This window comes from Talpa occidentalis, unplaced genomic scaffold, assembly GCF_014898055.3.
Source record: "Talpa occidentalis isolate TD23 unplaced genomic scaffold, MPIMG_talOcc4v2.1 talOcc4.8, whole genome shotgun sequence".
Lineage (NCBI taxonomy): Eukaryota > Metazoa > Chordata > Mammalia > Eulipotyphla > Talpidae > Talpa > Talpa occidentalis.
In genome coordinates this window covers 74,078,037-74,091,123 of record NW_023605194.1, presented here as the reverse complement: position 1 = coordinate 74,091,123, position 13,087 = coordinate 74,078,037, and the positions used below count along the sequence as shown (strand labels likewise).

Genomic DNA, 13,087 nt, shown 5'->3' with positions numbered 1-13,087 from the left:
GTCGAGGGCAGGCACGGCCATTCTGGCACTCAGTTGCTGTTCACAGTCCCGCCCTGCTCTTTGGTGCGCCCTGGGAAATGCCAGACAAGCCAGGGCGCCTGAGCTGAGCCTGGGTACAGAGAACCATCTGGGCAGAGACCAAGATGGAAGTATGGGAAGAGAAGGCACCCCAGTGCCTTTGGGGGGGCACGTCTAACTGTGCCCTAACTGGGTTAGCACAGGAAAGCACAGAGAACAGCCCCAGTGTGGAATTCGAGGATAGTGAACATGGGTCGGGGCCCCTTGGCTGCACCCACACTCCTTCCCCTGCACCAGGCACTGTAAGTGCTCGTGGGGTGGTGAAGATCTTCCTCCCAGAGCGTGGAGATGGAGCCTCGTGTCCTCCAGAAGGGACCACCTCCTCCTCCCCTCGGACTCTGGAGGAGCAGGGGGCAGCATTCGCACCCCCCTTCTCTCCCCTCTTGGCTCCCTACTCGCCCTCCTTCCAGCCCCGGCCTGGTACCTTTGCAGGATGAAGAAGGAAGATGACTCCCTGACCATCTTTGGGGTGGCAGAGCGGGACCAGGGCAGCTACACGTGCATCGCCAGCACAGAGCTGGACCAGGACCTTGCCAAAGCCTACCTCACTGTGCTAGGTAACTGCCGCTGCCTGCGCTGGCCCTGACCTCCCATCCTGCCCCTCCCTGTCCCCGCATGGCCACAGCCGCAGTGGGCCCTGGGCCATGCCGCGGGCAGTGCCACGATGCATGGGCCCGCCAGGTTGGGGCTCTCCACCTCCTGACCCAGGGGCTGGGAAGCTGCTCCTTTCAGAACAATCTGTGCTGGACAACTCACCCCCTAAGTGGAATCATTAACTCACTGAATCCTCAACTGAAAAGTGCCTGAGTGACGGAAAGTGAGAAGGTGTTTCTTATTGTGACCTTTTTTGACAACTTTGCAGCTAACTCTAAACCACTAAGTTGATTAAAATGATCCATCATTGAAGCAAGACTGAATTTTGTGTTTGTCCTTCCAGCACCCGCTGCCAGCTTACTCCCCCTCCCGCCCTGCTCCCTGCCCCTGGGTGGGATTTCTCAGTGTGCTGTGCACGTAGAAGGGGTCCTGTGCGGTCCGGCCCTGTGTCCAGGTCAGACTAGCTGCCAAGGCATCCCCGCCCTGGGGAGGCAGCCGCTTCCTTCCAGGGAAGAAGTCCCCTCTGTCCTCCCTCTGGGTGTCCTGTCCACTCTCTGTGTGTCCTGGGTGTCCTGCCACTACCACTCATCTTGCTATGGTGGAGGCGTGTAGTCGCTGGGAATGGCAGGCCCGTGGTATTGGGACTGGACGGAGCCAGAGGTTCCTCCCACAATGGAGGAAACCCAGGGGCCTCCGTAAGGAGTAGGGTGCTCCAAAGAAGCAGGGGTGAAGCTGAGTCTGGAACACCTCAGCCCAGGGCAGCTTTTCTCACCTTGGCTGCCTATTTCCATCCTTCTAGAATACCTTTAATACCAGATAACCTGCTAACCTGGATAACTCATCTTACCTTTGCAGCTGATCAGGCCACTCCAACTAACCGTTTGGCTGCCCTGCCCAAAGGTAATTCTTACTAATCACAGGACCCTCAACATCCCCTGCGCCCAGCACCTGGGAGGGTGGAGTCTGGGAGGAGGAAGGTGCCACCGGACAGGATATACTGTGTGGCAAGTGGTCATACTCTGTCCCTGCCAGACTGCCTCAGTGGCCCACATCCACCCGGGTGCCTGGGTCTCAGCCCTGCACTGGGCTTCCTGCTCCTTCGCAGGTTGAGCTCTGAAGTCCTCAGCCGCCATTTCCCCCACACCCTAGCCCCTTACTCTGGCCAGTTACCCCTTGCTGGATGTGAGCTGTTCTCCTTCCCCAACCTGGCAAAGAAAACTATGGTCCAGTCAGGAAAGCCCACTTGCTTCAAATTATCTGTAGGCCACCTGCTGTCATCCACCTATTTACTATCCGCATACACCCACATGCACGCACGCACGCACACCTGCACACATGTGCAGTCACACATGCATGTACATGTACACGCAGGTAGGGACATGCACACATGCATATGCACACATACACAGGCACACACATTGTATACACATGCACACCCGCACAGAGACGGGTGCGTGCACACGTGCACATGCACACACAAACACAAGCACGCACACATGCACAGGAATGGGGCTCATGGGGCTCACCTTCTACATCCCACCAGTAAACCAACTGCACTCTGGAAGCTGGGCTGGGGAACACCCGTGCTTCCCCCCACCACCGGTGGCCAGCTGGCTTTCTCCCCGGGCCAGGATGGCACTCAAACAGCCACTAGAGAGACCGGAGGGCTAGGGTCCTCAGAGGTGCTGCCCCACTCTCCGGAAACACGCTAGGCTCCTCCCTGCAGGTGCCACAGATGGAATTCCCCCTCCCCCCAGCCTGCCCTGCCCTGCCCAGTCCCCTAACAGTCTGCCCATCTGAGCACAGCAAGCCCCATCGGGCCTCTCCCAGAGCTTGGCCTTCCACGTGGCTCCTGTGATGCCATGTGCAAGCCCAACGCTGCGACAGCGTGGCTGGCCCCAGGTCTGCCATGGGATCTTCTTTCTTTTGCTCCACATCCTTTGATACTCTTTGGGGGATGGTAGGATTTGGGGCCTCCTCTTTTTTCTTCCTTGGCCCCCTGAAGGAAGGGCTGGGATGTTCCTGCTGGCGGTGACCTCAGCCCAGCGGGGATCTGTCCCCAGGACAGGGCCGCTCTAACTCGGAAGTCCTGCCTGGTGTCTCCTCCCCTTGCCAGGACGGCCAGACCGGCCGCGGGACCTGGAGCTCACCGACCTGGCCGAGAGGAGCGTGCGGCTGACCTGGATCCCAGGGGATGACAACAACAGCCCCATCACAGGTCAGCTGGGGCGTGTCCTCTGCGCCCAGAAGTTGGAGGCCTGGCCCTGGCTTCTGGCCCCAAACCTGCCTCCCTTGATGGTGCCCTGGGCTGTTCTGACTGTGTGGAGGCCTCAGTTTCCCTTTCTGTGTCTTGGGAAGAATTCTCCCTGTGCCTTTGTCTGCCCAGGGAAGATCAGAAGGTTAACAAGCCCCAGAGGAAGTACCTTGAAAGAACTGCTGCCCAGCCACCCCAAACAGCTCTGTCTTCCTTGTCCACACAGACTACATCGTCCAATTTGAAGAGGACCAATTCCAGCCCGGGGTCTGGCACGACCACTCCAAGTTCCCAGGCAGTGTCAACTCAGCCGTCCTGCAGCTGTCCCCATATGTCAACTACCAGTTCAGGGTCATCGCCGTCAACGAGGTTGGGAGCAGCCACCCCAGCCTCCCATCCGAGCGCTACCGCACCAGTGGGACAGGTGGGTGCTTGGGCTGGCAGAGAAGGCTCTGGGATCAGATAACCCTGAGCTCAGACTGAGTCCTCCCAGTCCCTGCCTCCTGAATTTGGGGTTGTGCTGCACCTTTCCAAGACTCTGCTTTAAGAGGGGCTTTTGTGTTACATTTAAAAATGCAATTCGGGAACTTAGCTCAGTGCCTGGCATCCAGTAAGCACCCAATAAGTGTTAACTGTCATTCTTATTATTGCTAATGTCAACAACAAGTCTCAATTAACTGCTTTAAAGGAAGAGCTGTGGCAAAGATTTGTGAAAGAATTATGTAATCAGGTATTATATCAGATTTCTTTTCTTGACACATTTGGGTAGTGTTTAGATTTCTTGAAATCACTGCAGCTCATTGAGGGTGGAGATGCCCCCAAAAATTGCTGGGGCTAAGCCAGTTTGGCATTAGACATACTTACAGATAATCCACAGAGGGGCTAGTCCCCACTGGGATGGGCTGCATCCACCACCCACTATTTGGGGAGCCTTATGATAAATGCTGCCTGATAAGGGATTTAAACTCTAAAGAAAATAGCTCTGTTTTAATATGAGCTAGGAAGGCACATCATTGCATGAGAAAAAATAAGCAAGTTCAGTTGCCTGTGGGTAGAAATGCTGAGAACAGGCCGTGTAGAAGGGCTGTTTGGGTGGGAGGGAGGGAGGTTAGGAGGGAGGGAGCTAGCTGCTTAACACAGCCCAGGGAGGCGTGAATTGGACTTGAACTGGGCATCCATTTGGGTTCTAGCGCCTGAGTCCAACCCCACCGATGTGAAGGGAGAAGGGACAAGAAAGAACAACATGGAGATCACGTGGACGGTAAGGCCCGGCCCCATGGCTGCTTCCCTGGCAGTTTTTTTCTGGGGGTCTTCACCCTCCGCACCCCTGACCCCAAGGCCATGGGGTCTCACAACTCCTGGCTCTTCTCTGAAACAGAAGCCAGACAGGAGTACCAGCAGCCACTGGGGCAAGGTCACAGGTGCCAGCAAAATAAGTGGGGGGAGGGAGGCACTTAGGGCAGACTTTAGGGAAGTCATGTGGGTGTGTTCTGGGCTCCCTTCACTGAAGATTGCTGGGAGTGGGGGAGGAAAGGCGTTGGAGGTGTTTTCGGGACAGGGGTCTGCTTGGCATTAGATGGCCCCCTCCTCCAGGGTCATCAACATCCCATCTTCATCTTGGCTCACTGACTAGGTTTTCAAAACCAAAACTGGAACTGAGTAGTTGCTGTGAGCTGTGAGCTGTGAGCAAACCCGGAGAGCCGGGTTTGGAATCACAACCGGCCTGTCTTGCTAGGGTCTGGCACCTGGGCTGGGCCTTGAGTTCAAGGCCTGGGACTCACTCCATGACCTTACAAGGGCTGGTTCTTGGACTCCTGCTCTGCTAGCAGGCCCCAGGGGACTGCTTCTTCGGGGTGCAAAGAACAGAGTTATCCCCATTCTCAGAGCTCTGACCTGTTGGGAAGGACAGGACAGACACCTGAGGATTTGGGAGGACGGCAATCAGGCCTGAATTTTGCATTCTTTGGCAGGAGGCTTGCTGTGGTTAAACTAAACTCATCCCCTTCCAGCCTTGGAGAATATGGTTTCATTGTCCATTGTCCTTTTATAGTTGCTCTTGTCACAGGAAATTGGCCTTTTGAAGGCAGAGCTTTTGCTTTCTATGCCCTCCAAGCATGGAGGGCTCTGAGCATCAGTGATGAGGTCTTGGGTGAGGCCTTCATCACAGGAAATCCACCTGCAGCAGAATTCATATGGCTCTGGGTTCTTGCGGGACTGAGTCTGTTCTCAGGCTCAGCTGGGGATTGGCCTGCTCTCCCCAGCCAAGCAAGGGGCTGCCTATGCTGGGCAGATCAGGGAGGGGGTGCCTGGCAAAAGTAAGGGCAAGCTGTGTGGGGGCCCCGGTCCTCGCCTGCACCCCCCACCTGCAGCCTCTCTCCCGCTCAGCCCATGAACGCCACTTCTGCCTTTGGCCCCAACCTGCGCTACATCGTCAAGTGGCGTCGGAGAGAGACCCGCGAGACCTGGAACAACGTGACGGTATGGGGCTCCCGCTACGTGGTGGGGCAGACCCCCGTCTATGTGCCCTATGAGATCCGAGTCCAGGCCGAGAACGACTTTGGGAAGGGCCCGGAGCCAGACACTGTCATTGGTTACTCCGGAGAAGATTGTGAGTACCCTCCCCCGCCCCTCCCCCTGCACTCCCACAGCAGCGCTTACAGGCTGGGGTGGGTCGTGGCACTTCCAAGAACATCCAGGAAGACGACCATTCCCAAGAAGGAGAGACTCCCATGGGGACCTAGGACAAAGGGCGCTGGTCCTGTCAGAAGTGGACATGATACCTGAACACGAGTTAGAAGTCCTGAGCATCATCCCCTTGTCCACTGCGCTCATTTTACAGGCGTGATTTTATGGGTATTAAAAAGGGCCCTGAAGCCCTTGCTGATATTACACAGTAGTAAATGTCAGGCTCGAAAGGAGCCCAGGCCTCGAATCTGCCTCCACACTGAGCTTTGCCAGCACCGAAAAGGCTGCAGCACCAGCCGCACAGAGAGCCATGGTTAGAACATCCATTGGAAGTAGGGCTCCAGGCCAGACCCTCCTCAGGCTCCCCCGGGGAAGCCTGGGGTGGAGAAGGCCCACAGGGCCCAGGCTGGCTCAGCGCACAGGCCACCTGCCAGTGCTCCAGGCACAGCTGACTCCTTGGACTTGAGCTTAAAGAGAAGTGATGTGGAGGCCAGCACAGCGCAAATCAACACGATTCTGGACCGTGGAAGTTTGTGCCTGGCTTCGCAGACGGGCTGTCTCTCTGGCCATACCTCAACCCATTAGGCTGCTGAGCCAAGCAGCAGGGTCCACTGAACCCCTACTGGCCAGGGTAGTCCAGGCCCTGGCGGGTCTGCATCTGGTCTAAGCAGAGACCCTGTCGGTGGAGGGGTGACCAGAAGGGAAGTGCGAGTCCTGGAAAGGACCGGAGTCTCCAGGGCCAGTGTTGTAGGGAGGGGGGCAGGGAGTATGTATTACAGTGAGGTGGACAAGTGAGGTTGGGCCCCGGGCCTCTTTCCTGGAGATGATCATGGATTGGTCCCACCTGGAAGATAAGCACAGGGGACCAGCAGGCCCTCTCTCCTCTCGCTCCTCCTCCATGGCAGCAGATAGTCCTGGCCGCGGGGACCACTGTTGGTAAGTGTGGAACCCACAGGGTCTGCTCAGGGAATTCAGGGACTTCAGACCACTCCTCCATCTCCATCACCTCCATCAACCCTGTGCTGTGTGCTCTAATGGGTTGGGGTGGGGGTGCAGAGCTGCTTCTGCAGCAGAGTGCTGTAAAGGATTGGGAAGAGGGGGTGCCCCTCCCTTGCCAGGTAATCTCAGGATCAAGTCCCTTCCTGAACTGGGCCAGGGCATCTTGGGTCTGAGGGTAATGTTTCCTGCAGGGAGCTGGTAGGAAGCGCATGCCACTCACAGGGGATGTTACAATGTGAGGACAGGGTTAAGAGGGATGCCAACAAGGCATGTGGCCCATGGGAGGCTGATAAGGGCAGGACAACACTGAATCCCTCCAGCCCCCATGGGGCAGGGATGGGAGGGTCACCCCTAGTGGCGAGGGCTCCCTTTGGTAGAAGAGTCCAGTGCTGTCAACCTGTCGCCCTACAAAGAGGTCTCTGAGGAATCTATACCCGCCTTCCTGCCCTCCCCTGCTCCAGGATCTCTTGTCACTCCTCCCACTGGGCAGAGCCATCCGGAAGCCTGAGGACAGGCCCAGCTGAAACCGTTCAGAGGGCACGGGGGACATGGCGAAGGGTGGGAGGTAGAGTGGAGAGGCAGACAGCTTGTGGGGGGGGCAAACGATCTCCTCTAAAGGTGTAGGCAAAGCCCCCCACCTGGACAGCTGCTCTTTTGTCCTGAGCCTCTGCCCACTCCAAGTATGAAGTTGTGTCTGATGGAAGAGACACAGTCCCTGGCAGAGTGTCCAGAGTGGGCTGTCTGGGATAGGGTGGAGGTGCAGGCCCCAGAGAATAAGTCCAAGGGGCCCCGTCAAAGTCCAGGGCCCAGCTCCACCTGCGTAACCAGCTGTCTGTCCCAACACATTGCAGATCCCAGGGCCGCGCCCACTGAGGTTAAAATCCGAGTCCTGAACAGCACAGCCATCAGCCTTCAGTGGAACCGAGTCTACTCCGACACGGTCCAGGGCCAGCTCAGGGAGTACCGAGTGAGGACGCCCTCCCCTGCCTAACCTCCCAGCTCGCTAACCAGGGCAAGGGGTAGCAGATGCGGGGCATGAGATTTTTGGAAGGAGTCCTAGAGGTATTTGTTGGTGCAGAGTTGATTTGATAATGTCTAGGGTTAGTTGTTCAAAAATACACCCAGAAAAAAAATGTATAGACATATATTGACATACCCATCTATCTATCTCTCTATATATATATGTCTACCCAGGAGTATCCTGCACAGCTCTGCTGGGGATCTGCTCAGCAGACAATCACACGAAGGGCAGGGCGGAGCTGACTTGCACAGCGCACTGTCTGGAGTGCGAGTGTGCGTGGGCACACGTGACCTGCAGGGGCCACGCTGAAGTGCGCCCGAGCTACGCCCTCCCCTCTCCTAACGGCCCCGCTGGCTACTTGCCTTGCCCCATCTGATATTTAAAGCCCCAACTAACAGGCAGAGCCGCTGAAGGGTGCAAGTGCCTTCTCTGCTGTTGGCCGCAGCCAACTTTGGATGATCCATGTGTAGATTATCCAGGCCCTTGGCTTCTGCTCTTCTTGCCTGTGAGCAGTTTCTGCTCCATCATCTCTCCTCTTTGAAAGGGTGAACCGAGGTGGGAAGGGGAGAGAAAACCCAAACTGTGCAGGCTCTCCCTTATAAGTAGCTTATTTAAAAGTTGTCTGGGTAGAAGGGAGGCCTGGATAACCAGGCTCTGCAACCTCACAGGTCACACCAGTGGCAGATAGATGGCTGGGGGCAGAGGGCAGGCATCAGTCTCTTCTTGGGAAATGCATTTGGAAAGTGGGGGAGGAAGGAAGGCAGAAGGATACACACAACTGATCCAACCCTGCCCCCCGTAGTCTACTTGCACCTTTCACCTCCTCGCCTGGAGTCTCTTCTGGCTACATATCCCATGGGGGTCCCTCCCCGCCTCCCTGTAAGCCTGGACTCCCTCCTCTCCTTGCTGTCAGTGGCCTGGGCGACGCTGGTGTGCATCCTGACCTGGAGCTTCCTACCCACTGCTAACCAAAACTCGCGTCGCCAAGTCTCCACCATAGCTGTGACGCTGCTGCCTACCATGGTGCCCCACAGCACCCGGGCTCTGGCCGCTGCAGCCTGGCAACCCTGACCTGGACATGTCACTGTCCCATCCCTAAAGGTCTTCAAACAGTATTAAAAGAAACCATTTGACTTCCAAGGAGTAAATCCACCCTTGCTCAAATTCAGACTGCTGCGGTGACCCTCCCTTTTCAGCTCCTGCCTTGCCAATTTACACCCTACTAATCCAGCCCCAGGGGCTGCGGTCTGAGCAGAGCAGGGCTTCCCATGCTGGAACCTTGGCTCAGACACAGACCCCCGAGCAGCCTGTGCCCCCGCCTGGAAGGCAGCCTCACGCTGGAGCCGCCCAGAGTAAGCCTGACCCACTTGCCTGTTTCCCAGAGAAGCGTTTATGGCTCGTGAATGGACTACAAGTCCACTCCCCCTTATGGGGCCCAATGGGGTCATTGGGATTTGAAACCTGTGACAAGCAAAGGGAAGACTGGTCACTGCCACCACCACTAACCACTAACCCGGCTCTGCCTGACTGTCCCCTCACCGGCTGCCTCTGTCCTGAAGGCCTACTACTGGAGGGAGAGCAGCTTGCTGAAGAACCTGTGGGTGTCTCAGAAGAGACAGCAAGCCAGCTTCCCCGGTGACCGCCCCCGTGGCACGGTGTCCCGCCTCTTCCCCTACAGTAACTACAAGCTGGAGATGGTTGTGGTCAATGGGAGAGGCGACGGGCCTCGCAGTGAGACCAAGGAGTTCACCACCCCGGAAGGAGGTAGGTCTGGCTGCAGCTCCTCAGGGTGGGGCAGGACCAGGGTAGCGCATCCGGCGGGCTCAGAGCCGCTCCAGCATGGCACAAGCTGACCTCCATGTGACCACAAGAGCCGATGACCTGCGAGGCAAGTACTCCTGCTGCGCCCAAGGCGCGCTCCGTCACCAGGTGACCTGCCCAGACCGGAGGAGCACCTCGAGAGAAGACCTGTGTGGTTCGCTGACACTTCCAGGGACATGCAGCCTGACCCCCAGGGACACTGCAGGGCCTGGGCTGCCCACCACCTCCTGAGGCAGAAGCACGGTCTCCCCCTGAACACCTGGAGGCATCTAGGACCCTCTGAGTTCTCCCACACCGGAGTCAAGGAGTTTCTGTGGAGGTGGTCGCCTGTGCGTGCGCTGGCCTGCAGAGGGCGCCCAGTCCCAGGACGCAGGCCCTGCCCAGGCCGGGTCCAGCCAGTCAGCCAGTCCCCTTTCGCAGCTGGACATCTGCTTTGCCCTCTTTTTTCTCTCCTGCCTCTCTTCTTAACTGTGGCCTCCTCCTCTCTTTCATCAGCCTCTCTCCCTCGCCCTCACTGCTCATGCCCGGGGGTCCTCGCTGCCATCTGGGTTTCCTTCTCCTCTCCCTGTGCCCAGCATGCTCAGCAGGAGCCTGGGCCTCTGCCTAGCCCTGTGGTGACACACTGTGTCCCAGGACTGGGGACTGCAGCCTCTGTGGGAAAGCTGCCGTTGGTTGCCTACCTGAGTCACACCCGCTGAATCCTCAGTAACTGCTAAGGGGATGCTGTCTTACTTCCGTGTTAAACAGTCTGAGCCCCACTTCTACTCCTGGGGGAGCCAGCCTGGATCGGGCCTGGGCTCTGCCACCTTGGCTTCTCCTGGCTTAGCCACAGTCCCCCTGGGAGTTGTCCTGAGGTCAATGCCTTCACACTTGTGCCTTGTTTTTTGTTTCCCTCATCCTGCCCACCCCAACCTCGCCCTCACCTCCCCCACTCTCTCCTCCTTCCCCAAGTACCCAGTGCCCCCAGGCGTTTCCGAGTCCGGCAGCCCACCCCGGAGACAATCAACCTGGAATGGGACCATCCGGAGCACCCTAATGGGATTATGATTGGATACACCCTCAAATACGTGGCCTGTATGTCCTTCCTCCTTTCTCTTGGCTAACCTGGGAAGCAGAAGCCCTACTCTTACCCCTTTCCTGAGGCATTGAGGTAGAAAGTCTGTGGGTGCGGAGGGCATTACAGAAGGGTGGAGGGTCCAAGGAAAAAATTCACCATAGGATTTAGGGAGACCCAATTCCTCCTTAAGCTGCACCCGCAGGAGCTCTAGTGCCCTGGTGAGATAGGAACATCCAGGCTAGTGAGGGCGACAACCCCACTTTCAGGGATCTTATAGTGTCCATCACCTACAAGGTTTGAAGAAAAGGTTCCTCACCTGACGGAGCTTCCATCAAGAATAGACAGTGCAGGGCCTCCCTGGTGGCACAAGGGGTTAAGACGCAACCTGTGAGGCTATCTGCAGCCACTGCAGCACGAGTTCGATCCCTGGCCAGGGAGGTGACCCACATGGCACAGCAGACCTCTGACTCACCCGCTACTCCCCTCAGCAGTGTATTTTAGTGGATCTGCCTGTTCTGTCCCCCACTCTGTCTCTGGTGAACCCTCTCACCCCCCACATCTCTGGCCTGTACCCCAGTTCTTGTATGCATAAATAAATAAATCTTTAAAAAAAAAAAGAGTAGACAGTGCAAGCACAAGGACCCACACGACACCCTAAGAAGGTGTCATTATGCTTAGGCAGCTGTATCAGAGCTGCCAAAGAACTTGGGGTGGCAAGGTCAGGCTCCTGGGTTGGGAGGATCTCACCTTGGGGGCTCAGCATCACCATGCAGAAGAGCACCATCACAGTGGGAGACTCTTCAGTCTCCAATGGTGACCCTGCCACTTTGGGACATTCAAGGGGCCAGGTGTAGTGTTAACCACTCAGTAGCCACTGTGTGCTCTGGACCTGCTCTTCCCCCTTTGAATTGTTGAATAGGCCTTTTACCAAGGGCACAGTAACAACCCAAAGCGCCAGTGGTTTTGTCGTAGTTTTGTTTGAAAGGAGGAAAGGAATTCAGAAGTTTTGTCCTTGTTGAAAAGGCTTAGGGATTATAACTGAATCTTTCAGAATTGGCCACATAACTTCTCAGGGGGCTAGAGAGAATGGGATCAACGAAGAAGTTTTAACCCTGGAGGGTAATCAAAGACCCAGAAAGGAGCTCTTGCCCAGCACTCCACCGCTGAAGCCAGGCCTCCCATCCCAGGTCTGGCCACCAGTGGGGCACCCCCTGCCCCCGCCCTCTCCAGCACCACAGGGGAGGCCTCTACGTCCAGCTGCAGTTCTGAGATGCGTCATGGTGAACGTCACTAACCTGCAGTTCCACTTACCTCTCTCCCCAGTTAATGGAACCAAAGTAGGAAAGCAGATAGTGGAAAACTTCTCTCCCAATCAGACCAAGTTCTCGATGCAAAGGGCAGATCCCGTGTCACGATACCGCTTTACGCTCAGTGCCAGGACGCAGGTGGGCAACGGGGAGGCCATCACAGAGGAGTCACCAGCGGCCCCCAACGAAGGTAGGTGATGGCGGCAGCCTTGGAGGTGAAAGGGTTTAGCCGACTCCGATGCCTGGAGAGTCACCGCGGCCTGCACCCTCTGGCTGCCCAGCCTCTGTGTAGGAGAGAACCCACCTTGTCTGCTGAGCAGCAGGTGCTGGTCACATCCCTGGAAAACACAGGTGGACTAGGACGGTTGCTGTCAGTCCTGCCTTTGCCTCGACTTGCTCAGCCTCTTAACCTCTATTATGGATCCTTGTGGTGGGAGGCTAAGGCTGAGAGCATGAGTCTAGCTAGGATGGTGAGGGAAAGCATGCTGGCAGGTGTTGTGAATTCCCAGAACAGTGCTAGGGCTCACCTGTTGAGGGAAACAGGAATATTACCGAGCCTGCCCCAGGAAGGCCCTGGGGTGTTCCTGTGGTTGAAGCTGAAATCCCTCCCTCAGCCTGACTGGGTGAGTGGTCAAGCTGTGGGGAGAGGGGAGCCTTTCGCCCAACCAGCTTCACAAAGAGCACCCTGGGCCCTGGCATGTGCCTGGGGGAGCACCCCACAAAGCTGCGCCTGCCTAGGCGCTCCGCTAGGGGGACCTCCAGATCCGCCTGCCGAAGTGCAGCATTCTGGACGCTCTCAGGGAGACCAGACTGGAAGCCTTCATTACCAGCAGATCCCCCTGAAAGGCAGGGGCTGTCTGCCTCTCCACAGGTTGAAGCAGATATTTCTTGAGCACCCACAATGGCAGTGCCAAACAGCACTGCCAGAAACAAGAACAGATGAGCACTTCCCTCAGGATCCAAAAGGGGGACATCCATAGGGTATCTAATTGCCATTCAACTTGAGAAGTGCTATATTTAGGTCAGGACAGTGCAGCGGCTGTGAGGGGGAGCGGGATTAATTCTCAAAGGGAATCTTCAAGGAAGAGGCCATATGAGGAGGGATCCTTGGAGCTGACTGCAGGTTATCATGTCTAGTGCTTTCCCCAGACAGCTGATGTCCAGTGGCCTGACCTTAGCCTGGGTCAGACCTCCTAAGCACGCCTCCTCCCCCACCCCCAAACGAGGAGAGCATCAGTGTTTCCTTCATGGGGGCTGCCAGCACCCCCTCA

At 56.8% G+C, this 13,087-nt stretch overlaps 1 protein-coding gene across 7 annotated transcripts in view; it reads left to right on the top strand.

Moving 5' to 3' along the window:
- The window catches only part of NFASC (neurofascin), a 172,876-nt gene that overhangs the window by 134,266 nt on the left and 25,523 nt on the right, over window positions 1–13,087 (top strand). For 3 of the 7 annotated variants that reach the window (XM_054690608.1, XM_054690605.1, XM_054690603.1), the window contains 8 exons: window positions 511–635; window positions 1,528–1,572; window positions 2,789–2,890; window positions 3,153–3,350; window positions 4,117–4,187; window positions 5,312–5,534; window positions 10,404–10,526; window positions 11,833–12,006. In XM_054690608.1, the coding sequence (XP_054546583.1) occupies window positions 511–635; window positions 1,528–1,572; window positions 2,789–2,890; window positions 3,153–3,350; window positions 4,117–4,187; window positions 5,312–5,534; window positions 10,404–10,526; window positions 11,833–12,006 (1,061 nt within the window). Of the gene's footprint in view, window positions 1–510; window positions 1,190–1,527; window positions 1,573–2,788; window positions 2,891–3,152; window positions 3,351–4,116; window positions 4,188–5,311; window positions 5,535–7,461; window positions 7,578–9,190; window positions 9,396–10,403; window positions 10,527–11,832; window positions 12,007–13,087 lie in introns of those variants that run through there. The other 4 variants (XM_054690604.1, XM_054690606.1, XM_054690607.1 and 1 more) reach the window with 4 other exon arrangements.